This window comes from Telopea speciosissima, chromosome 4, assembly GCF_018873765.1.
Source record: "Telopea speciosissima isolate NSW1024214 ecotype Mountain lineage chromosome 4, Tspe_v1, whole genome shotgun sequence".
Classification (NCBI taxonomy): Eukaryota; Viridiplantae; Streptophyta; class Magnoliopsida; order Proteales; family Proteaceae; genus Telopea; species Telopea speciosissima.
The window spans coordinates 53,241,345-53,265,856 of record NC_057919.1 but is presented as its reverse complement, the minus strand read 5'-3'; the positions used below and the strand labels follow the sequence as shown (position 1 = coordinate 53,265,856).

The following is a 24,512-nucleotide window of genomic DNA, read 5'->3' as shown; positions in this document are numbered from 1 at the left end:
CTTAAAACGGTTGGACTTGGACCGGTGAGACTTGAATGGAGGCTTCTGATCCTGAGATCGGAACTTGGAGAAGTGTGATTTCTTCTTTGGGGGACAAGAGTAAGAGCAGTTTGACTCCTTGCATTTAATCTTGAGATAAGATGTATCGCAAGCATCAGTGATTTTGTGGGTAGTCTTTTCCCATTGTTTGAAGAACTGCTGTTGGTCACACAGTTTCTGGAGAGCACTCAGAATTTCCTGGTAGAGGCGGCCAGCTGGGGCCTGGTCAATGCGAAGACCAAGTTGCTGCAAGGCTTTCAGGGCATCTTTTCCCAATGGTTCCGGGAAAGAATTGAGGAAGACTTGCTTCATGTTGGGATCATCCAGACCTCCAAGGATGTAGAAGCGGTCAAGCATTCTAGTGTAGTGCTTTGCTAGGTCAGCCTTTTGGAAGGAACAACACTTCATTTGAAAATATTCCTCTCTGGCCTTGATGCGATTGTTTTCAATAGGACCAATCATCTCATTGTAGAGCTGGGCAATGAAAACATCGATCGGGACTTGTGTCCACTGAAGTTGCCGGTAACCACCAAGGGCCATGAACCATTCTCGCAGGGTACCATGAGTACAGGCGAGGAACTTGGTAAGAACAGTGTTATCTGTGGAACCTTCCTGTAACAGTTCTGCAGTGAGCCAAGCATGGAACTCAGAAATTCTTTCAGGCCATTTGTGGAATGGAAGTCCATCAAAGGTGAATAGCTGCTTAGGATCCTGGTTTGCAAAAGGTTGTGGCCGGGGAGGCTGTTAGTGCTGGTGCTGCTGCCGAGTCGGACCAGTGGATCCATGGTCACTGTCACTGTGGACCAGATGTTCGGTGACACCTTCAGTAGGATTTGAGGTTGGCGGAGCTTCAGTCCTGGGGGGATTAGTCTGAAAGACTGGGAGAGGCTCATCAAAGGACTCATCACTGGAAGTGAGAGTAACTGAAGAGGAATCTTTGGACAGAGATAAGACTGGTATAGGGTCGGACATAGTCAACTGAGTGAGATAGGTGCTCAGGGTATTTGGGTTTTGGGCTGTGGGGACTATGGCATACGCAGATCTTGAAGTGGTTGGCTTGGTCATAGGAGGAACCCAAGGGACAAAACCAGGGGGTCCTTGTGGAGAATGACTTGGGAGTGGCTGGAAGGTAGGCTGTGCTGTTGGGGTAGGCATAGGTGTCAGGTAAGAAGGGTATGAAGGAAGAGAAACAACCGGAGGTTCAGACGGGTGAAATCTTTTTGGCTTTGATGATTTGGCCTTTTGGGCAACTAAGTTCCGTTGTTGTTCTTGCAATTCCTTGAACATGTCAGTGGGGAAGGAGTGTGGAACTGGCTGGGTATAATGAGTGGGGGTAGTAAAAGAGTCTGAAAATAATGGGTAATTGTATGAAGGGGGACTGGTAGGCATGGGAGCTTGGGCATACCTCAGTTGGTCCTCAAGGTGTTTATTTTCTTTTTCCCGAACAGAGATAAGGACGGAGGCGTAAGAGGAGTCCTTAACAGTGGTTGCAATATGCATTAGTTCCTGATGGAGAGTCTCAATTCGTGTCTTGAGATACCTGATGTCAACATCGTTTTGCTGGAGGGCAAGGGTATGGTGCTCCTGGTAGGAAATCAGTTTGTTGAGAAACTAATTCTGAACCAGGGCATTCTCCGCTTGCCAATTGAGTTGAGCCTCAACTGTGGAGTTGGCTGGCATCTGCCCCAGATTATCAACAATACTGGGAGGAGTGGCTTTCCATTTATGGCGGTGACGGTCCGAGTCTTCATAATCAGTTGTAGGAGGAAAATTCTTGCTGATACTATCGGAGCCGGAAACCATGAAGCAGGGGATGGCCTGCTGGACCTGTTGTTGCCAAAGCATCATTGGTGGAGATGCTGGTGGAGATGGCGGTGCCGGAGGAGGGTCCGGTTTGCACTGAGGAGTAGGTGGTTCTTGGAAAGGCGGCGACGGGGCCGGAGGGGAGCAACAGCTCAGAGAACAGGGCTTGCCAAAGCCGTAGTCTACAATGAACTGGTAACGGCCTCTGTCTTCGCCTAAAGGGCCAACGTTAGGGCAACCAGCCTGATACCGGAGCCATAAAGGGTCAGGGCCTTTCTTCTTCTTCTTCTTAGGACCCGGAGGAGGCTCAGGTTCATCGTCTGCGTGATCACAGTCGGGGCAATCACAGATGTTGAACCAGGTATGGCCAGTTGGGCCAGAAAACTGATAGATCGGGGCACCATCACTGTCAATAGCTTCGATGGGAACATGTGGCAGCCGCTCTGGTAGATCTATTGGGTAGATCGGGATGGCTGTACAGAAATCAGCTGGCCTGGGGTATACGACCATAGTTCGTCCATCGTCAAGGGGCTGATAGACAGGATTTGTTGCCGTGATGGGTGGTGTTGCAGCAGGGGTGTTATGAGTGGACTCATAAGCAGTGATCCACGATTCAGGGATCAATTTGATGAGTTCAGCATGGCTGATCTGCCGAGGAACGGGAGTGATCGTGGGGATCCTATCTTCACCGATCTGGACAAAGAGGGCAGAATCATTACTGGATAAGCCATTGTTGAGGTTCGTTGCATGATTCTGAAGCCTATAACAGATCTGGTAGTGAAGTGTTGCTGCAATCGCTGATTCCTTCTGAGGAGCACCAGTGAGCTGGACAAGAAACTACCAGGCATCCGGGAGATTAGGATCCTGGAGGGAGACATTATAATTTGGGTAAACTGTGTAAAAGACCGTGCCGTCATTCAGAGTGGTCTGGACGTCGGTGATAGTAGCATGCGGGAAGTTGCGGAATCTTGTATTAAGAAGATTAAGCCGCATCGCCACCGGAAGTCCTTTACGACCATGAAAAGTGGTCGTGATTTTAACAGCTCCAAGGTGGAGGTGTGTGTAGCCAAGGCTGATCCATTGTCGGATGAGATCAGGACATATTTCCACTGGGAAATACTGTTTCTTGCTAGAAGCTGTGATCTGGTTCTGTGAGAACGGAGGTGCTTGGACATACTCCTTGAGACCAGATGTCTTCTTAGGAGAGATGACAGTCCTTAACCTCTTAGTCACTGAAGAGGATGCCTTAGGAAAGACATCATATGGGTTGATAATGGGTAAATTGGTCGGATGGATCTGTTGCTCAGCCGGAGTGTAGCTGAGTTCGTACAGATAATCAACTTTGGAGGCATGTAACATCTTGAGGGTAACACCAGAAGGAGAAGGGGGTTGTAAGCTCATTGTTTAAGAGAGAGAGTATATCTTGTCTGGAAGAGATGCTCGTCGGAAACATCCAGATATGGGTTTTATGTTTGAGAGTTAATACAAATAGAAAAAGGCCTTACTCAGGGCTCAGACTGAAGGTAATCCGAGCGTGCCGGGATTTATAGCGGTCAAAGCCTGCAACCCACACCTTGCTCAAGGAACTTTTATCAACCTGAGTTCCGGGAGAAAACCAAAAACTATTTCTAGCAAGCCGTTTTTCTGATGCAGAGGATCCGTCAGGGACGGCAACTGCAGAGCATACTATGGCATGAAAAATAAACGTAACACCATATCAAAGGATGAAGACAAAGAGCAGAGCTCCGAAGGACAAAATACACAAGAGAAGTGCTTAGCCAAACATGGCTCTGATACCAAATATCAGAGATTGGGAAGCTTTCATTTCTAGGATGATAATTACATAGGAGAAGAGCCATATATATAGGCTTTACAAATCAAACCATTCATAAACTATGGTAACAAAAGCAAACTATGGTTACAAAAAGTAACTAAGCTACAGTACAGTAACACTATTACATTATTACAGCAAACTATGGTAGCATGAAGACTTTTCAGCAAACTGCGGTTACTTTAAGACTTTCAAGCTGTCTCGGGCCCACTGCCACTTGAGTAAGGAATAAACATATCAAGAGCATGATCGACTTCAAATTCCACGTGTTGTTGCATCAGGTGGTGGATGACAGGGTGTTGAAGTTGATTGTTGACTTCCCAGGCAGTATTGGTGGTTTGAAGGAGACAGGCAGGCAGTAAACCGGGGTCGACATTATTGTGGTCGCACATGGTATTCATGAAAACAGACCACTTCTCTTTGGTGGTTTCTGAGTCATCAGGATGGGTGAAGAGATCTTCTTGGCTGGTGCTATGGAGAAAGAAGATAGGGTCATAGGCCACAAGATGATGTTCGAGGACAGGTGGAGTGACAAGATCATGATGGATGAAGTCAGGGGGACGGTGAGAGACGGAGGAAACGGGCTAGGCATTGAGGACGCTGGAGGCGGAAATAATAATTTCCTGTAGGATTGGTGAAGACGGTAGAGACTGAGCGGAGGTAATGCAGAATGGTGTAACGGCTAAAGGTAATAGCAATCCAGTGGACTGCTAAAAGGTGCCAATGATAATCTGGGGCAGATACCAGCCAACTCCACAATTGAGGCTCAACTCAATTGGCAACCGGAGAATGCCCTGATTCAGAATCAGTATCTCAACAAACTGATTTCCTACCAGGAGCACCATACCCTCGCCCTCCAGTAAAACGAAGTTGACATCAGGTATCTCAAGACACGAATTAAGACTCTCCATCAGGAACTAATGCATATTGCAACCACTGTTAAGGACTCCTCTTACGCCTCCGTCCTTATCTCTATTTGGGAAAAAGAAAAGAAACACCTTGAGGACCAACTAAGGTATGCCCAGGCTCCCATGCCTACCAGTCTCCCTTCCTACAATTACCCATTATTTTCAGACTCTTTTACTACCCCCACTCATTATACCCAGTCAGTTCCACACTCCTTCCCCACTGCCATGTTCAAGGAATTACAAGAACAACAGCGGAACTTTGTTGCCCAAAAGGCCAAATCATCAAAGCCAAAAAGATTTCACCCGTCTACACCTCCGGTTGTTTCTCTTCCTTCATACCCTTCTTACCTGACACCTACGCCTACCCCAACAGCATAGCCTACCTTCCAGCCACTCCCGAGTCATTCTCCACAAGGACCCCCTGGTTTTGTCCCTTGGGTTCCTCCTATGACCAAGCCAACCACTTCAGGATCTGCGTATGCCATAGTCCCCACAGCCCAAAACCCAAATACCCTGAGCACCTATCTCACTCAGCTGACTATGTCCGACCCTATACCAGTCTTATCTCTGTCCAAAGTTTCCTCTTCAGTTACTCTCACTTCCAGTGATGAGTCCTTTGATGAGCCTCTCCCAGTCTTTCAGACAAATCCCCCCAGGACTGAAGCTCCGCCAACCTCAAATCCTACTGAAGGTGTTACCGAACCTCTGGTCCACAGTGACAGTGACCATGGATCCACTGGTCCGACTCGGCAGCAGCACCAGCACCAACAGCCTCCCCGGCCACAACCTTTTGCAAACCAGGATCCTAAGCAGCTGCTCATCTTTGATGGACTTCCATTCCACAAATGACCTAAAAGAATTTCTGAGTTCCATGCTTGGCTCATTGCAGAACTGTTACAGGAAGGTTCCACAGATAACACTGTTCTTACCAAGTTCCTCGCCTGTACTCATGGTACCCTGCGAGAATGGTTCATGGCCCTTGGTGGTTATCGGCAACTTCAGTGGACACATGTCCCGATCGATGTTTTCATTGCCCAGCTCTACAATGAGATGATTGGTCCTATTGAAAACAATCGCATCAAGGTCAGAGAGGAATATTTTCAAATGAAGTGTTGTTCCTTCCAAAAGGCTGACCTAGCAAAGCACTACAGTAGAATGCTTAACCGCTTCTACATCCTTGGAGGTCTGGATGATCCCAATATGAAGCAAGTCTTCCTCAATTCTTTCCCGGAACCATTGGGAAAAGATGCCCTAAAAGCCTTGCAGCAGCTTGGTCTTCACAGTGACCAGGCCCCAGTTGGCCGCCTCTACCAGGAAATTCTGAGTGCTCTCCAGAAACTGTGTAACCAACAGCAGTTCTTCAAACGATGGGAAAAGACTACCCACAAAATCACTGATGCTTGCGATACATCTTATCTCAAGATTAAATGCAAGGAGTCAAACTGCTCCTGCTCTTGTCCCCCAAAGAAGAAATCACACTTCTCCAAGTTTCGATCTCAGGATCAGAAGCCTCCATTCAAGTCTCACCGGTCCAAGTCCAACCGTTTCAAGCAACGGCACAAGCAGCAACATCCTCAAAAATACAAGTACTTCAAACGAAAGAAGTTTTGTAATAAAACTTCTACTAAGTGTTATGCTTGTGGCAAGACTGGTCACTTTGCCAAGGACTGCCCTGACAAGACAAAGAAAGCTAAGCTCATGCACATGCTCACCCAATTCTCCATCCAAGATGAGCCAGATGCCGACATCGAATCTCTCTACTCCATAGATGACGATTTCTCCCCGAATCTGCTCTTTGCTCTAGAAAATTGGGATGACTTCTGTGATAGCTCTTCCGATGAGTCCGATGGATTTGACCCCATCTACCCAGTCATCTCCCAGGACCCTCCAGTCCTTCCTCTCTCTCAACCTCTCACCCAGCTACTTTTGGCAGTGACCAAAATACCCTTACCTCCGGCCCCTTTGTACATTTCTGCCACCACATGGGACCGCCCTGTCAAAGTAATTGGATACTTTGACACTGGATGTTCAATGACAATTCTAGCCCCTCATGTTATACCTTCTTGGTATTGGAAACCCCACAAGCAGTATTTCACTGCTGCTGACGGAAAGACTTTTTCGGTGGACCTCATCTCTAAAAGCCCAGTCCGTTTTAAGGTTTTTCCTTCCCTTACCCTTAGTCATACTGTTTTAGGTTCATCCCTCCCAGGTCGTGATGCCCTAATAGGTTTTGACCTCCTTTGTCGTCTCCCCCATCTCCGTTGGAGTATTCATGGTCTCAGCCATAAGAAACACTTTCTACCCTGGACCAATGTCTCGAAATTGCTACTAACATCTCCTCTTGCATATATCAAGCAGCAACTTCTCTCACAATGCAATGCTGAGTCTCACACTGAGTTTCTCACAAAGTGTGACCACCCCCTGTGGCAGAATCCCAAGTTCTTCATCCGGCTCCCCTTTAAGAAAAATGAGGATGCTAATCCAACCAAGGCAAGCCATTCTGGCATGAAGCAAGAGCATCTTGCTAGTGCTCGATAAGAAGTCACCCTCCTGCAAGCCCAAAATCTTATAGAGAAGACATCTTCCCCTTGGGCATGTGAAGCCTTCTACGTCAACAAGCGAGCTGAGCAAACGCGAGGAAAACTTAGGTTGGTTATCAATTATCAACCTCTCAACGCCTTTCTGGCTGATGATAAGTTCCCTCTGCCAACTCGTCCTGCTCTCCTGCTCCAGCTCTCCAAAGCTACTTTCTTTAGCAAGTTTGACTTAAAGGCTAGATTTTGGCAACTTGGCATCCATCCAGATGATCGAGCCAAGACAAGTTTCTGCATCCCTGGTCACCATTTCCAATGGACAGTTTTACCTTTCGGACTTAAGGTTGCTCCTTCATTATTCCAACAGGCAATGCTCCAAGTCTATGAATCCATTCAGGACCAGGCTCTCATCTACATTGATGACATCCTCCTCTTCTCTGAAAATGAAGAAGACCATTCCAAGCTCCTCCGAAGTTCCTTTCAAGAACTATGCAAAACGGCCGTCATGCTCTCTCCGACTAAAATGGAAATTGCGGTTCAGATCGTGAACTTCCTTGGTGTCACCATCACCAATGGTAGTTTCCAACTTCAGCCCCATATCGGACGGTCTCTTCTTGAGTTCTCTGATGGTCCTCTTACAAGACAACAGCTCCAGCAGTTTCTTGGTATTGTGAACTACATGACAGAGTTTCTTCCTAAGCAGATTCAGTTCACTAGTCATTTTCACCGACTTCTTAAGAAAGACCCACCTCAGTGGTCTCAGGTTCACACCAGAGCTATTCAGGCTCTCAAACAGCTAGCCCAAGCTCTCCCTACTTTGCAAATCCCTTCTACAGGTCTCTGAATTCTCCAGTCCGACGCAAGTGACACTCAATGGGGTGCAGTTCTCCTCGAAGAAGCCTCAGATAAGTCGCGCCGAATTTGTGGATATCGTAGTGGTGCATTCAAACCTTCTGAACAACATTACCACTCCACGTTCAAGGAAATTCTTGCAGTTCGTCGAGGTATAGAAAAATTCCAGTTCTTCCTCATCGGCCATACTTTCCAAGTAGAGATGGATATGACCTCTTTCCCAAGAATGCTGCAGTTCAAACAGAAGCACCTTCCAGAGTCTCAACTCTTGCGATGGGCTCAATGGTTCTCCCAGTGGTCCTTCAAGGTCAAACATATCAAGGGTAAAGATAATGTCTTGGCAGATTTTCTCTCAAGGACCAAATCCCCTGTTTCTTCCTCTATCCCTGTCCTATGCATGCCTTTAACCCCTGACGCCTCTTCATCCTCTGCCCCTCCACCAGTTGACCCTCTTATCTCTTTACTCCCAGCTCTCCCTCCTCCATTACTGTGTGAAATCTCCCTTAGAGCTTTACAAGCCAACAGTATCTCCACTTACCAGCCAGTCCTCACTACCATTATTCACAAAAATGGTCTCCAATATGACTGGGTTGTGTGTCATCCGGATTACCCCTTCCTCACACCTTTTGCCATTAATCCTGCCTTATTTGACAACGAATGTGTTGTATTTTTTTGGCACCTTTTAGCAGTCCACTGGATTGCTATTACCTTTAGCCGTCACACCCTTCTTCATTACCTCCGCTCAGTCTCTACCGTCTTTACCAATCCTTCCGAAAACTATTATTTCCGCCTCCAGCGTCCTCAATGCCTAGCCCGTTTCCTCCGTCTCTTCGCCCCAGTTACCCAATGGATTGCCATGCTTCAAGCCCTTCCAAGTAACGATCATCCTTTCGTCACGTACGTCTTTCACCGTCCCCCTGACTTCATCCATCATGATCTTGTCACTCCACCTGTCCTCGAACATCATCTTATGGCCTATGACCCTATCTTCTTTCTCCATAACACCAGCCAAACAGATCTCTTCACCCATTGTGATGACTCAGAAACCACCAAAGAGAAGTGGTTTGTTTTCATGAATACCATGTGCGCCCACAATAATGTCGACCCCGGTTTATTGCCTGCCTGTCTCCTTCAGACCACCAATACTGCCTAGGAAGTCAACAATCAACTTCAACACCCTGTCATCTACCACCTGATGCAACAACACGTGGAATTTCAAGTCGATCATGCTCTTGATATGTTTATTCCTTACTCAAGTGACAGTGGGCCCGAGGCAGATTGAAAGTCGTAAAGTAACCGCAGTTTGCTGAAAAGTCTTCATGCTACCATAGTTTGTTGTAATAATGTAATAGTGTTACTTTACTGTATCTTGCTGTAATAATGTAATAGTGTTACTTTACTGTATCTTAGTTACTTTTTGTAACCATAGTTTGCTTTTGTTACCATAGTTTATGAATGGTTTGATTTGTAAAGCCTATACATATGGCTCTTCTCCTATGTAATTATCATCCTAGAAATGAAAGCTTCCCAATCTCTGATATTTGGTATCAGAGCCATGTTTGGCTAAGCACTTCTCTTGTGTATTTTGTCCTTCGGAGCTCTGCTCTTTGTCTTCATCCTTTGATATGGTGTTACGTTTATTTTCCATGCCATAGTATGCTCTGCAGTTGCCGTCCCTGACGGATCCTCTGCATCAGAAAAACGGCTTGCTAGAAATAGTTTTTGGTTTTCTACCAGAACTCAGGTTGATAAAAGTTCCTTGAGCAAGGTGTGGGTTGCAGGCTTTGACCGCTATAAATCCCGGCACACTCGGATTACTTCAGTCTGAGCCCTGAGTAAAGCCTTTTTCTATTTGTATTAACTCTCAAATACAAAACCCATATCTGGATGTTTCCGACGAGCATCTCTTCCGGACAGGATACACTCTTTCTCTTAAACAATGAGTTTACAACCCCCTTCTCCTTCTGGTGTTACCCTCAAGACGTCACATGCCTCCAAAGTTGATTACCTACACGAACTCAGCTACACTCCGGCTAAACAACAGATCCATCCGACCAATTTCCCCATTATCAACCCATATGATGTCTTTCCTAAGGCATCCTCTTCAGTGACTAAGAGGTTAAGGACTGTCATCTCTCCTAAGAAGACATCTGGTCTCAAGGAGTATGTCCAAGCACCTCTGTTCTCACAGAACCAGATCACAGCTTCTGGCAAGGAACAGCATTTCCCGGTGGAAATATGTCCTGATCTCATCCGACAATGGATCGGCCTTGGCTACACTCACCTCCACCTTAGAGCTGTTAAAATCACGACCACTTTTCAAGGTCGTAAAGGACTTCCGGTGGCGATGCGGCTTAATCATCTTGATACAAGATTCCGCAACTTCCCGCATGCTACGATCATCGACGTCCAGACCACTCTGAATGACGGCACGATCTTTTACACAGTTTACCCAAATTATAATGTCTCCCTCCAGGATCCTAATCTCCCGGATGCCTGGCAGTTTCTTGTCCAGCTCACTGATGCTCCTCAGAAGGAATCAGCGATTGCAGCAACACTTCACAACTAGATCTGTTATAGGCTTCAGAATCATGCAATGAACCTCAACACTGGCTTCTTCAGTAATGATTCTGCCCTCTTTGTCCAAATCGGTGAAGATAGGATCCCCACGATCACTCACGTTCCTCGGCAGATCAGCCGTGCTGAACTCATCAAACTGATCCCTGAATCGTGGATCACTGCTTATAAGTCCACTCATAACACCCCTGCTGCAACACCACCCATCACGGCAACAAATCCTGTCTATCAGCCCCTTAACGATGGACGAACTATGGTCACATACCCCAGGCCAACCGATTTCTGTACAGCCATCCCGATCTACCCAACAGGTCTACTAGAGCGGCTGCCACATGTTCCCATCGAAGCTTTTGACAGTGATGGTGCCCCGATCTATCAGTTTACTGGCCCAACTGGCCATACCTGGTTCGACATCTATGATTGCCCCGACTGTGATCACGCAGACGACGAACCTGAGCCTCCTCCGGCTCCTAAGAAGAAGAAGAAGCAGAAAGGCCCTGACCCTTTATGGCTCCGGTATCAGGCTGGTTGCCCTAACGTTGGCCCTTTAGGTGAAGACAGAGGCCGTTACCAGTTCATTGTAGACTACGGCTCTGGCAAGCCCTGTTCTCTGAGCTGTTGATCCCCTCCGGCCCCGCCGCCGCCTTTTCAGGAACCACCTACTCCTCAGTGCAAACCGGACCCCCCTCCGGCACCGCCATCTCCACCAGCATCTCCACCAATGATGCTTTGGCAACAACAGGTCCAGCAAGCCATCCCCTGCTTCATAGCTTCCGACTCCGATAGTATCAACAAGAATTTTCCTCCTACAGCTGATTATGAAGACTCGGACCGTCGCAGCCATGAAAGCCACTCCTCCCAGTATTGTTGATAATCTGGGGCAGATGCCAGCCAACTCCACAGTTGAGGCTTGCACGTAGGGGGAGCCGGTGCTTGAAAAGGCGGCTCTTCTGGAGGATCAGGGGAGCAACACCCTAATGAGCAGGGTTTGCTTGTCCCGTAATCAATGATGAACTGGTAACGGTCTCTATCTTCTCCTAAAGGACCAACATTAGGACAGCCTGCTTGGTACCTTTGCCAGAGAGGGTCAGGGCCTTTACTCCTCTTTTTCTTAGACTTTCTTGATGTTGGAAAGTCAGCTTCATCGTCAGAATGATTGTAGTCAGAACAGTTGCAGATGTCAAAACAAGTATGACCGGTTGGTCCAGAGAATTGGTAGATAGGTGCGCTGGTACTATCAAAAGCTTCAATAGGAACATGGGGTAACCGCTCGATCTTGAGGGTAAATAGGTACAGCGGTGCAGAAATCAGCTAGTCTAGGATAGGTGACCATAGTCTTGCCACCATCCATCCTGGCATACACAGGATTTGTAGAGGTGATTGGAGGAGTAGCAGGAGCAGCATGAGTGGATTAATAAGCAGTGATCCATGATTCAGGAATCAACTTGACCAACTCTGCACGACTGATTTGACGGGGTACATGAGTGATGGTAGATATCCTGTTATCATCGATCTGAACAAACAGGGCTGAATCATTACGAGAATAGCCTGTGTTGAGATTCATCGCATGGTTCTGGAGCCGGTAGCAGATCTGATAGTGAAGGGTTGCTGCTATAGCGGACTCTTTTTTAGGAGCACCTGTGAGCTGGACAAGGAACTGCCAGGCATCTGGGAGGTTAGGATCTAATAGGGAGACATTGTAGTTGGGGTATACTGTGTAGAACACAGTTCCATCATTCAGGGTGGTCTGGACATCAGTGATGGTAGCGTGAGGGAAATTCTTGAAACGGGTGTCAAGAAGATTAAGCCTCATGGCTACAGGGAGTCCTTTTCGACCATGGAAGGTGATGGTAATCTTTACCGCCCCAAGGTGGAGATGGGTGTATCCAAGGCACCTTATCAAGTGCTTTGTTTGAAACTAAAACAAAACAAAAAAAAAATTGCAACATTACTTTATTAGGAAAGGTGATATGATCATCTTGGACCTCCTTGGCATAGGGATCCTGAAAAGGATTACTTTAGAATGCAATTTCTCCTGAGCACTGACCCAAGACTGGGAGCAGAGTTAAATTTTTTACAGCACTTGCTACTTCTACCATCTCTTCAAATAGAGAATTGGCAGTAGGAAGATTAGTAGGACTACCTACCCCACCGCACCCTTAATGAGGCCTATCCAGGTTTAGGTTTGGGTTGCATTTGCTCTGGATGAAACAAATGTGGTTCCAGATCAGGTTAGTTTATGGCAGAATATGACTTGTATAAGGAACCTCAAGCATTTAAACCCAACATCACTCTTGTCCCTGACCCACCACACCCCCTTTGTGGGTCAGTTCAGGCTCAGTTTTTCTGAACTCAATACTGAAAAAAAAAACCCTACTGTCATCCTACATGCACACACAAATACATTAATTGAACTACCCAGGGGAGTGTTGACAGGCTTACGTTGTTTTTGGCTCCCAACACCCCTGGCTTAGTTCCTCTAGGGTTTTGGGATATGGCCCTTGTTGAACTATACATCTTGTACTGTTTTCCCATCTTGAAATAAGATTACATTAGGGGGGAGGAGAACTCTTATTTCACACAACAATATGGTCGCATAGATTTTTTCTCTCTCCATGTAGTCAATTTACACCCCATTCTTTCCCTTAATGGATGCAGCAATGATCAGCACATTAAATGGAAAAGAAAATCATAAACAGGATTACATTTTGGAGAACAGTTTCATAGTTATTTGATATAAATTCAGAAAATTTGTCCTTATTTCAAATAGAAAAAACCTAGTCAATAAGAACTGAGACTTGCTCAGAAAACAGACTGAACTCTAGAATAATACCTCAGAGATCTGATGATCCCACCAACACAATCACAAGGGTAGAGCAGAACGTAAAAGTAGAGTAAACCTAATCTTATAAGACCTCAAACCTCAAACCAAATCAAAAAGTAGGATCCATCAGAACCACATGTAATCTTAACCTATCAATCACAAACATGTCAAATACAGTTGAATGGCACATAATTAAACCGTACAGAGCATATTACCTTCCCTTCACATTGAAGTCAGAGTCAAGAAGAAGAAACCCATTCCCTTCGGCATTTCCATCTTTATCTCCAAGGCAAGACAACATGATATCACCAGATGCAAGGCAATGGGAAGTGTGGGGATATGCTAATCCAGTCTTTGTCACAATCTCTTCAGGCTCAACCACTTTATGCAAAGATGGAGCCCTTTGATTCTTCGTGTCAATTGCATATATGCGACCTGAACTGGAAAAAAGAATTGATATGCAATGTTCAAAAGTCACTGAAGATTATAGAGAAATTTCAAAAATAAACCACAAAACCAATAGCAGAGTATTGAAGGACTTCAGGTGTACAATGGGGATCAGGAACAAAGAGATGACTGGTTAAGCAGAAAGCCATATTAAAAGTATATGCTAATATGCCTTCACAACTTAGAGTGCAAGTGGGGCAGAAAATATGATGTTGCAGAATATCTACATCTAATATATGATTGGAACAAGTTGCTTTTATAGATTGACCAGCCATGACAGAGCTGCTTTTGGCGTTTGAATTCTGATCAAAACTTGAAGATTTTTTTACCATACTGGAGATACATAAGAATGAACAAGAATTTCTCTTTCCCCTGTTTATAATATCCCCCCCCCCCCTCTCTCTCTTCTAATGAGGTCAGAATTCATTAGAAAAAAGGGAAAGGCCCCAAAAGGCATAGATAGATATTTTACTCAGATACAGCAACAGCATGTCTTGAGCATGGGATTTTATATTTAAAACTTGAAGAAAAAGGATACAACATGTGTAGAGCTTCTTCTTTGATGTATCTAGGTAACATAGGAGCAAATAGAATGAAAAAAAGTTAGGGCTCCATTTGTTGCAAGGGAAATTAAAGAGGGAAGTGAAATTTTCAAACCTAAAAAAGAAACTTTTGTAATCATTACCCCCACATGATTGTAAATTAAATTTCACTTGAATTTGCATCCAAATTATTATTAATTATGGTAAGAAAATTAAGTAGTTTATAAAACCGTTGGCTACTATTTGGAGTTTGAGATATACAATTTTGGCTCTGCTGATAGCTAGCTACATGCCATATCTTGTATAGAGAGCATTGGATGGTAATGACATAAATAGTTTATACAAGCACTATTTAGCTTCATGATCTAAATGTTTATCTTTGTGCTCTGTTTTGCGATTCACAGGTACTGCTACTACAATCAATCAATTGCTGTTTCTCTGATCATTTGTCTGTGATCTTTCTTCTAATAGTGGTTTCAATCCTGCTTTTAATTCCTTCTTTATTGACTGATGTAATCAACCAACGGATACCCTGTTTTTTGTTAGTTTTCAGCATGTATTGTTTGGTCCACAAAATCCAAACTCTAGATCTTTTTCCCTGAAACTTTGGGAAGTCAAAGTACTGCCCATGAACAGAACTCTACCACTGCTTATGGTCCTTCTGCCTGCTGGTTTGTGAGTTACCAAAATTTCTCTTTTTCCCTAGTTTGCTCTACTTCAGAATTTGAGTTTTAAAAATTAATTTTAACCCAGCCTTTGGATTGTTGTGAAACCTTCGGGCTTTGATACAAACTACTGAGATTAAGGTCTGATCCAAATTTCAGACCAATTCATTGGTCGGATTGAATTTAATTTAAGTTTTCCATCTCAGGGATCTCCGCCTGTGTGATCACTATTTTCTAAATTACTTCCAAACCACTCATCGGACCATACCCATCTTTTGAAGGGTTATTATCCTTCATATTGGCTATTGTTTCTTAGGGTTTGATAATAATATGAGAGGTTTTGATTTTCAATCAAATTTGGTTCTACCTATCTGAGTGGGGTCCACCAATAACACAGTCTCCGTTTTTTGTCGGCCCTACAAAATCATAGTATAGGTCTCATGTAACTAGTTATAAGCCCAACAAATAATTCCCCTTGACCACCATGAGTAGGATTCATTTTTTTTTTCTTTTCTTAAGGTCTAAAACTTTAACTGTATTCAAATATAAAAATGTAATGTCTTACACCAATGATGGTAGGACCAGAAAACGTCGGTCTGCTGTTGGATCTCCATGGCAAGAACTGCAGGAATTCCATCCAGAATGATGTAGTTCATCATGTAAGTAAGGCACAGGCAGCCTGTGGATAACTTTTGAATAAGTTGGTGAGCTTGGATCTACATCCACTGTCCCCAAGTAATCAGGCTTCTCTCTTCCTGTCCCTGTGCATAAAATAAACCATCATCACATTGAGAAGGAATAATGAGCAATAAAAGTCAAACAGGGCAAAAGTCAGTTTATCATAACTCAGAGAAACCTAGTTATATAACAAACTCAAAAATAGCATGAACCCCACAACAACAACCCCCCCTCCCCAACCCCCAAAACCAAATAAACAAAATAAAAAAACAAAAAAAAAAAACAAAAAAAAAAACAAGAAAAGAAAAGTCAAGCACAGCAGAAACAATGGTGATCATACAACATTGCAACCATCAGAGTCCAGGACACTTTCCAAAACACAAGAAAAGGTGTGATGATGGGGAAAAACTCAAGAAAAGAAAAGGAAAACATAATTTTTACTGCACTGGTTTTCTGTTTAATTTAGCGGACAGTAAACCATGAAAATCTACACAAAGAAAACAATGGATAATCACTTTGTTTTTGGATTCTCTAAAATAACACACACACATAAAAGTAAGAACTGATGTATGATACTGTTTAAGAAACTTCCTATTCTGGTAGGCACGCTAACTTTGTACATCACAAATTTCCACCCAAAAAAATTTATCACTAATGAAATCGGAACAGAAAAGATCCCACTAATGATAAAAATATTGCACACATCAAGAACAATGCCTCCAAATTGGACACAATTCCTACTTATTTTGGCCAAATCATCTTATTTCTAAATGCTACTGTTACAATTTTACCAATCCAAGCAATGATTGAGTCATTGGTTCAGATTATGCAGCACAAAATGATTATCCCTCTGGTTGAGGATTAAATTATGCATTCTGAAAACAGTCTGGAGAAATATAAGAACAAACAGAACAAAACCATAAACAGTGCCTCTTACAATCAATGAGCAGTCAATGCAACCCACCAAAAAAAAAAAGCCCATTTTTCAGGTTACTGGAAACTGGATCAAAGCAATAACTATAAACAAAACCCACAAAAATCTATTGAACTGTATCATTAACTAGACAAGATAATCAAAGAAAGCTCCAGAGGCAACCATAATTATCATTTTTTTTTAAATAATAATATTAGAACTGAAGCAAACCGAAGTTCAGATGTGCATGCTCTTCCCTGGAAGAATAATGATATTACAACTGCAAACTCATTTCTTATGTTCATTGAACTAAAGTAAAGAGATGGGGTACCTGAATAAACACAAGTAACATACAGAATAGTTTCTCTAGGACCAGACATGGCTTCAATCGGAGACGCATATCCTGGTCCCTTGCTGCAACAACCATGATCCAAGCCTCCATTAACCTTATCCGAAACTGTTACATGTTGTACGGCTAGAGTCCCCATTAGCACTTCCTGATAGGAAATTTAAGAGAGAACGAAGACGGGTTAGAAGTAGCAGAAACAACGACGAAACGTTGGCACCTGAGAATGAATTAAAAACAGAGTTGAAGCTCTCTCTCTCTCTCTCTCTCTCTCTCTCTCTGCAGGAACCAAGCCAGGAGGCGTTAAAATAGCATGGAAAGGCGAAGCAAATGTCCGAAAGGCATCCAGGTGGAACGTAACAGTCAGTAACAGGAACCAAGCCAGGAGGCGTTAAAATAGCCTGGAACGGCGAAGCAAATGTCCGAAAGGCGTCCAGGTGGAACGTACCATTAAAAAACATCATCTTACCTTACAAAGACTATTGATCGCAAATTCGCAATACGAAAGCCGTCTAGGTGGGATGTATCTGGTGGCCCAGTTTGTCCCGTTGTCCGTCCACCAAAAAAAACCTGTAGCAAAAAACAAAAATAATGCTTTCGTTGAGAGTTGAACTCAAGACCTCCCGCTTACTAAACGGGTGCTCTAACCAACTGAGCTACGAAAGCAGGTTAATACTTTTAGCATTATATATTTTAAAGCGATTAATACAAATCTGGGCAACTTCCACCACCTCAATTCATACCATTTGACAAACCGGACAAATCAGAACCATCAATTCTATCCCCCACCCTTACCTGTCACAAGGCATATGCAGTGAATCGAAACTACACCTGATCACACAATATCACTATAAAGCTGTGAAATGAGGAAATAATATGTTGGGTCGGCATTCTTTATTGGGAGCATCACCTGTGCGCACATGAGCACCAATGAGAGCACTCACATTGACATCATAGGAGGTAGGACAGTCATTTGCTCCCTCTATGTCTAGGATTGGGCGGTACATGCCCCCATAGAGAATTTTTCTCTTAATATATTTTTGAGATTATTATGGTAGCCTGGTAGGATATGAGCATCTGAGAATCTGAGTGGGCTTTTAAAAAGTTGCTTACAAGGAATCACATCATAAAATAATATCTAAAGACAAACATATAATGTGTACTATGTTAATTTTTTTAAGGAAAAAGTTTTCATATACAGTCGTGTAAACCATGTATATGAAAGGGTTTCTCACAAAAAGTTAAAAAAATCATAAATTTCCACCCATTAATTAATGCCTTGAAACTCTCACCCTCTCACATATACGATTTACATGACCGTATATGAAAACTTTCCCTTTTTTAAAGATCCAACAATTCTTAAATTGGTCTCACCTCTTTAAAAGAACTGAAAAAAGTTAGTGGAGGGATAAACATGAGATAAAATAACTTTAATGTGCAGATCCCAACAAAGATCTAAATAATATGAGAATGGGGAGCACGAGAGAGGAGAGAACTTTTTTAATAGAATTGTTAATAAGTGGTCTACTTTGTGGCCTTTCACTTTAAATGGTTGGTAGAGAATTCCTGTTATCATTGAATATGGAGATAAGGAATCCGGGACAAGGAAATGAATCATTACCATGTTCCCTTTTGTTTGTCATGATCCATATCGTTAGAATCATATTTTGAGAGTGGGGACAGCCTCTCAAATAGTATCACTTTTTCTAAGTTGATCCCATTAGCGGTCAAGTTCGCATCATGCGGCTGGGGCATCGCCCATGTATGCATAGTGGGCCCCACCATGCACACATGGGTGGTGCCCAGTCGCACGATGGCACTTGACCGCCCCAGTACTGGAGGCGATAAAGATCCCCCATTAACATGATTATGTATTGTTAGGAAGATAAGAGAAAAGGTAGGACTTAGAAAAGGGATTGCTACTAAGTTGATATTATAGAAGCCTAGTTATGTTTTGTCCCTAATGGGGTCTGATCTAGCATATGGGCGCTAGATTGGGCCAGCTTAGTATGGGGTAGGTTGAAAGACTTGATTTAATGCATTCTATCACTGTATAACTTTTGGTGTATCAGTCAAGTACCTAATTAACATTTGGTATTAAAGTCAGACACCACGTTATGGGTTCAAGTCACTGAAAAGGCTACCTAGGAACGAGTTACCTGGAGTAGAGTGAAAACCTACCTACCACCAAGGACGACAGTTACAAAAGCGTGGTAGTCTGTTATGTACCTAATGGGGCAATCAACTCTGGAGCTTTTCGCGTATTGATCAAGTACCTAGCAAGTTACATTAAAGAGAAGATTTGAGAGATTAAAAAAAAAAAACAATAGAAATAGCTCAGAACCCCACAACCCTTGACATTAGCAAGTATTAATTCTTGGTCTGTCACCCACAATATTCATCCTCTCATTGTCAGTTCAGCATAAAAGCCTCCCGAATTCTCATGTTCATCTTTTTCTCTTTTATGTTTTTTCCTAACCAAGCAGAAAGCAGCATTTATAACTGTATATTACATCAATAAACCAGTAACATGATCATTTGAAGTTTCATGAGCTTGCCTTGAGGATATTCTATTTATAAAATTTGGATAATGCAAACAAGCTTTGAATCCAGAAATATTTCCACAAAGCAAAGAAAACTATATAGATTGGTTGTATGACAAACTTTTTTACAAACATAATTCTACACAAGTAGTTCACTCTTAGGGCAACTTATAAGAGAAAATTTAACTAGAAAAAGGAAATGCATTTCCAGATTTTGTTGGTAATATGCAATGGTCCTGACACTTATTGTAGTTTTCATATTTTCTTCACAGTTTGATATCTCTTCAGGTTAAGTGCAGCCTACATTCTTGGTTCCTCTGAAACCAGTTTATCAACTCATAAGCCCTTCACAAATCAAAGGAATTTAGCCTGCATCAAGAACCTATAAAACCATCACAGTGAACAAACCTAATGGAAACAAAAGCAAATTAAACAAAAAATAATTAAACCAAATTAAATACACCAAACAATTTGAGAACTTAAATCATAGTTCTTCACTTTATAAAAATACATCCATCTCAGGTACCTCTCTAAAAATGGGTTTTACAGTCTATGAGCTGTAGAACATCACATTATTGAGCGACACTAGAATGCAGTTTGATTCTGCAAGCCCGTGGCAGACAAGGTTCCACCTCACAAATTTGACAATGTTTTTAAGACAACAAGGCTACCTGATGCAGGGAGATACCTAGAAACTAGGGCTCCTACATGGGTTGTTACTTAGGACAACTAATGGGTTAAAACTCATAGGACAGCAGGTAACAAAAATGAGTAGCAGCAGCATATACAAACTCATATGCATGAATAAAACATTTTAAAGTCTATGCAACAATTTGATTTTGGCAAACCGGAAGCGAACTTCCTCGGACATTTCATAGAAGTCAAAATACCTATTCATTTGCCTAATCCAGTACAATAAGATTTTGGCATCAATTTGTCCATCATAGGAAGGAGCGTCAACCTTGACCATTCTCCTAACATCAAATCTTTGGTCTTGGGGCTCATAGTATTCGTCATCTCTATTTGGATGGTGATTCCTTTGAAAATGATGTCCCTGAGGTCCTCGAGCTCTTCCTCTACCCTGATTTTAAATAGTGCAATATTGCCGTGTAGTTTTCATTCACAATAGTAAGATATAAATACAATGAGATAGATGAAGATAAAAGAGGAAAGAGATCAAGGTTATCACATGTGATATAGAGTTTCTATATGAATAGGATTCTATATCACATGTGATAAATAAGAAGGAATACAAGTATGGAAGTCATAGGATTCTCCTTCCATTGAGAGACCAATAATACTCCCCCTCAAGTTGAAGCGTGTAGATCATGAACGCCCAACTTGAAAAGTAAAAAATGGAATGTATCAGGACCCAACATCTTAGTGAAGATATCGGCCAGCCGCATGGGAGAGGGAACATGGACCATAGTCAAACAACCAAACTAGATACGCTCGCGGACAATATGACAGTCCATCTCGATGTGCTTGGTACGCTCATGATAAACAGGATTGGCAGCTATATGGAGCGCAGCCTGGCTATTGCAAAACAATCGCAGGGGAGCAGAGAGTGTGACCCCGAAGTCATGGAGAAGGGCACGTAGTCATAATAATTCACAAGTGGTGTTGGCCATAGAACGATTCTCCGCCTCAGCAGAGGAGCTAGAGACAGTGGTTTGTTTCTTGGACTTCCAAGAGAGAGGGTTGTCCCCTAAAAATGTATATAACCAGTGACAGAGCGACGTGTCATGGGGCAAGCCGCCCAGTCGAAGTCAGGAAATGCAGTGAGCCGAGAAAAAAATACCAGTGCTTGGTGAACCCCTGAGATAGCACAAAACCCGGAATGCAGCATCTAAGTGGGGTTGACGTGGGGTATGCATGAATTGACTCAAAGAATTTATGGCAAACGTAATGTCCGAGCGGGTGATAGTGAGATAAATAAGGCGCCCAATCAGGCGGCGGTAAATGGAAGGATCAGGAAGGACAACACTGTCATCTGTAGTTAAGCGTAACTTCTGTTCCATAGAGAAGGTAGCAGGCTTGGCAGCGAGTAAACCTGATTCAGAAAGAATATCAAGAACATATTTTCTCTGGTTGATGAAAATACCAGGCGGATTACGAGCAACCTCAAGGCCAAGAAAATATTTCAATGACCCCAAATCCTTCAGATGGAACCGATTGTGCAAGAAAGTAACCAAGTCTTGTATGGCAGCCTGGTTGTCACCAGCAAGAACCGGATCGTCAACATAGACCAAAACCACTAGATAAGAGGCACCAGTTTGCTTAATAAAGAGTGGATAATTAGCTAAGGACTGGGTGAAGCCCGCATCAAGAAGGGAACTGGTAAGGGTAGCGAACCAATTGCGTGAAGCCTATTTTAATCCATACAAAGACTTGCGATGTTTGCAAAAGCGAGTCTCCCCCTGTTTGGAAAAACCCGGTGGAAGGCGCATGTAGACATCCTCATGGAGATCACCATGAAGAAAAGCATTGTTGACATCCAATTGACGAAGATGTCAATCCCGAACAGCAGCAACAACCAAAAGAGTGCGCACAGTAGAGAGTTTAGGGACAGGGGCAAATGTCTCATGTTGGGTGTACCCTTTAGCAACGAGACGCGCCTTGTACCTCTCAATGGAACAATTAGTCCGATGTTTGACCTTGAATACCCACTTACAACCATTTGGCATTTTACCTGCAGGAAGAGGCTATAAAGACCAAGTGTCATTTTGTTCCAAGGCATTAATTTCTGCCTCTATGGCAACACGCCAGTGGGGGTGTTTCACAGCTTCAGTGAAAGTGCTAGGCTCATGATCAAAAGATAAGGCAGTAAAAAAGCAAAATGAGATTTGGAAAAATTAGCATACGAAATATAATTGCTAATAGGGAAAGAAACAGTAGAGTGACAAAGGGTAGGGTCGGGGACGGTGGGAGGAGAGTAGGGAGAGGAGATGGGTGAGGATGGAGAAGAGGCAACGGGTGAGAATGGAGGAGGGGAAGGAGGTGGGGAGGGTGAGGCAGCGGGAAGGGGTGGTAAAGGTGGGTCAGGGGGCGATGGGGGTTGGGAGGAGGAGGATGGAAGGGGTTAAGAAAAATCTGGAATGGGTAAAGAGAGAACAGTGGAAGCGGGTTCTGGGGAGGGTGTGGAATGAAAAGGGAAATGTGATTCATGGAATGCGACGTCCCGAGAAACAAAAATAGAGTGGGTGGTAAGATCATAGAGTCGATAGCCCTTTTGACCAAATGGATAGCCAAGAAAAATGCAGTGGGAGGCATGGGGATCAAACTTGCGACGACCAGTGGAATGATTATGGGCATAACACAGTGAGCCAAAAACCCTAAGATGGGAATACAAAGGTAGTTGTTTAAATTATAATTCATGAGGGGTTTTTTCATTGAGGGTGGGGGTGGGTAAGCAGTCAGTAAGGATGCAATCACCCCAAAATCAAATGGGAAGATGGCCTGAAAGCGCAAAGCACGGGCAACCTCAAGGAGGTGCCTATGCTTGCGTTCAGCAATGCCATTCTGTTGTGGGGTGCCAACACAAGAATGTTGATGAATAATACCATTGTCAAAGTAAAATTGAGACATGGGTTGGGAAAAAAATTCCAGACCATTGTCAGTTCGAAAAAGTTTAATGCGACAATTGAATTAAGTGAGAACCATGAAATAAAAGGCCTTAAAAATAGAATAAGTTTCAGACTTATGTCGCATTAAAAAAAAACCAAATACAATGTGAAAAATCATCAACTAAAGTCAAAAAATAATGCGCACCCGTAAGAGGTGTGTGATAACCACCCCAAATGTCACAATGCACAAGCTCACAATAGTAAGATATATATACAATGAAATAGATGAAGATAATAGAGGAAAGAGATCAAGGTTATCACATGTGATATAGAGTTTCTATATGAATAGGATTCTATATCACATGTGATAAGTAAGAAGAAATACAAGTATGGAAGCCATAAGATTCTCCTTCCATTGAGAGACCGATAATAATATCTATCATGATCATCGGTATTACGATCATGCTCTTCAATTTCTTGATGGCGAAACTCTTGTCTAGGCTCATTACCTTGAACAGTGTGGTCTTATTGCATGAATGTTTCCACAACATTAAGTCGGTCTGAAATTTCTTAGATAGCTCTTAAGGTTTCTTCATTCTGTTTGAAGATCCTTTCTAATTGTTTAGGTGTAATGGTAGAGCTATTGGAGCCTGTCATGTTTTGATATGTTCTACCACTCCGCGTGGACACACAAGGGGATCTACCACTTAGATTGGGGTTGTCAGCAACTTAGGAAAGGAATGGCTGCACTCAAGGCTGTCCACATAGAGGCTGGAATCTAAGGACAGCACTATGGCAATGTGTGGGATAGATTGCCCACATGTAACAGCAACCTAAGGTAGCTTAAACACAAGCTCTGATACCAAGTTGATGCGGGGGGGATACCTAGAAACTAGGGCTCCTACATGGGTTGCTACTTAATACAACTAATAGGTTAAAACTCATAGGACAGCAGGTAACAGAAATGGGTAGCAACAGCATATACAGACTCATATGCGTGAATAAAACATTGAAAAGTCTATGCAATAATGAACAATACAAATCAGAAATCATAGAATGATTTCCACAAACAGTTGATAAGCAAGATGGGGGTGGAGGAAACAACACAAAGATGCCAAATCAAGTGCAGAGATCTTTCAATACTCTAAAAAGAACTCATGCTATAACCAGTCCTAGGCATGCATTCCCAAAGAGAACAAGACATAGGCCAGTATAAAGTTTCCAAATTATAGGTGAAACCAGATTAGAAAATAACAATGGTTCAAGGTTCCAAATTAGGAATTATGACAGGGAGGGGAGGGGGAATGATGAGCATGCATTCGGGTAGGGGATGGGGTAGGGCAGATAATGTAACAAACATAACAGAAAGAAGAACAAAGCAGGTTCGACTTGGGGGGGGGGAGAAGGGAAACAAATAACTTAACCACTTACCTGCTGTGCTGCT

General features: G+C 43.2%; 1 protein-coding gene and 1 non-coding gene across 3 annotated transcripts in view; both read right to left on the bottom strand.

Moving 5' to 3' along the window:
- Nucleotides 1-24,512, bottom strand: part of LOC122658439 (selenium-binding protein 2-like) — a 50,297-nt gene that overhangs the window by 18,451 nt on the left and 7,334 nt on the right. The window contains exons 2-4 of one of the 2 annotated variants that reach the window (XM_043853405.1): nt 16,945-17,070; nt 15,588-15,783; nt 13,584-13,808 (exon numbers count right to left, since the gene is read on the bottom strand). In XM_043853405.1, the coding sequence (XP_043709340.1) occupies nt 13,584-13,808; nt 15,588-15,783; nt 16,945-16,993 (470 nt within the window). In that variant the 5' untranslated portion in view covers nt 16,994-17,070. Of the gene's footprint in view, nt 1-13,583; nt 13,809-15,587; nt 15,784-16,944; nt 17,203-24,512 lie in introns of those variants that run through there. The other variant, XM_043853404.1, reaches the window with a different exon arrangement.
- Nucleotides 17,552-17,625, bottom strand: TRNAT-AGU. Its single transcript has one exon. It is a non-coding gene; the product is annotated as a tRNA-Thr (tRNA).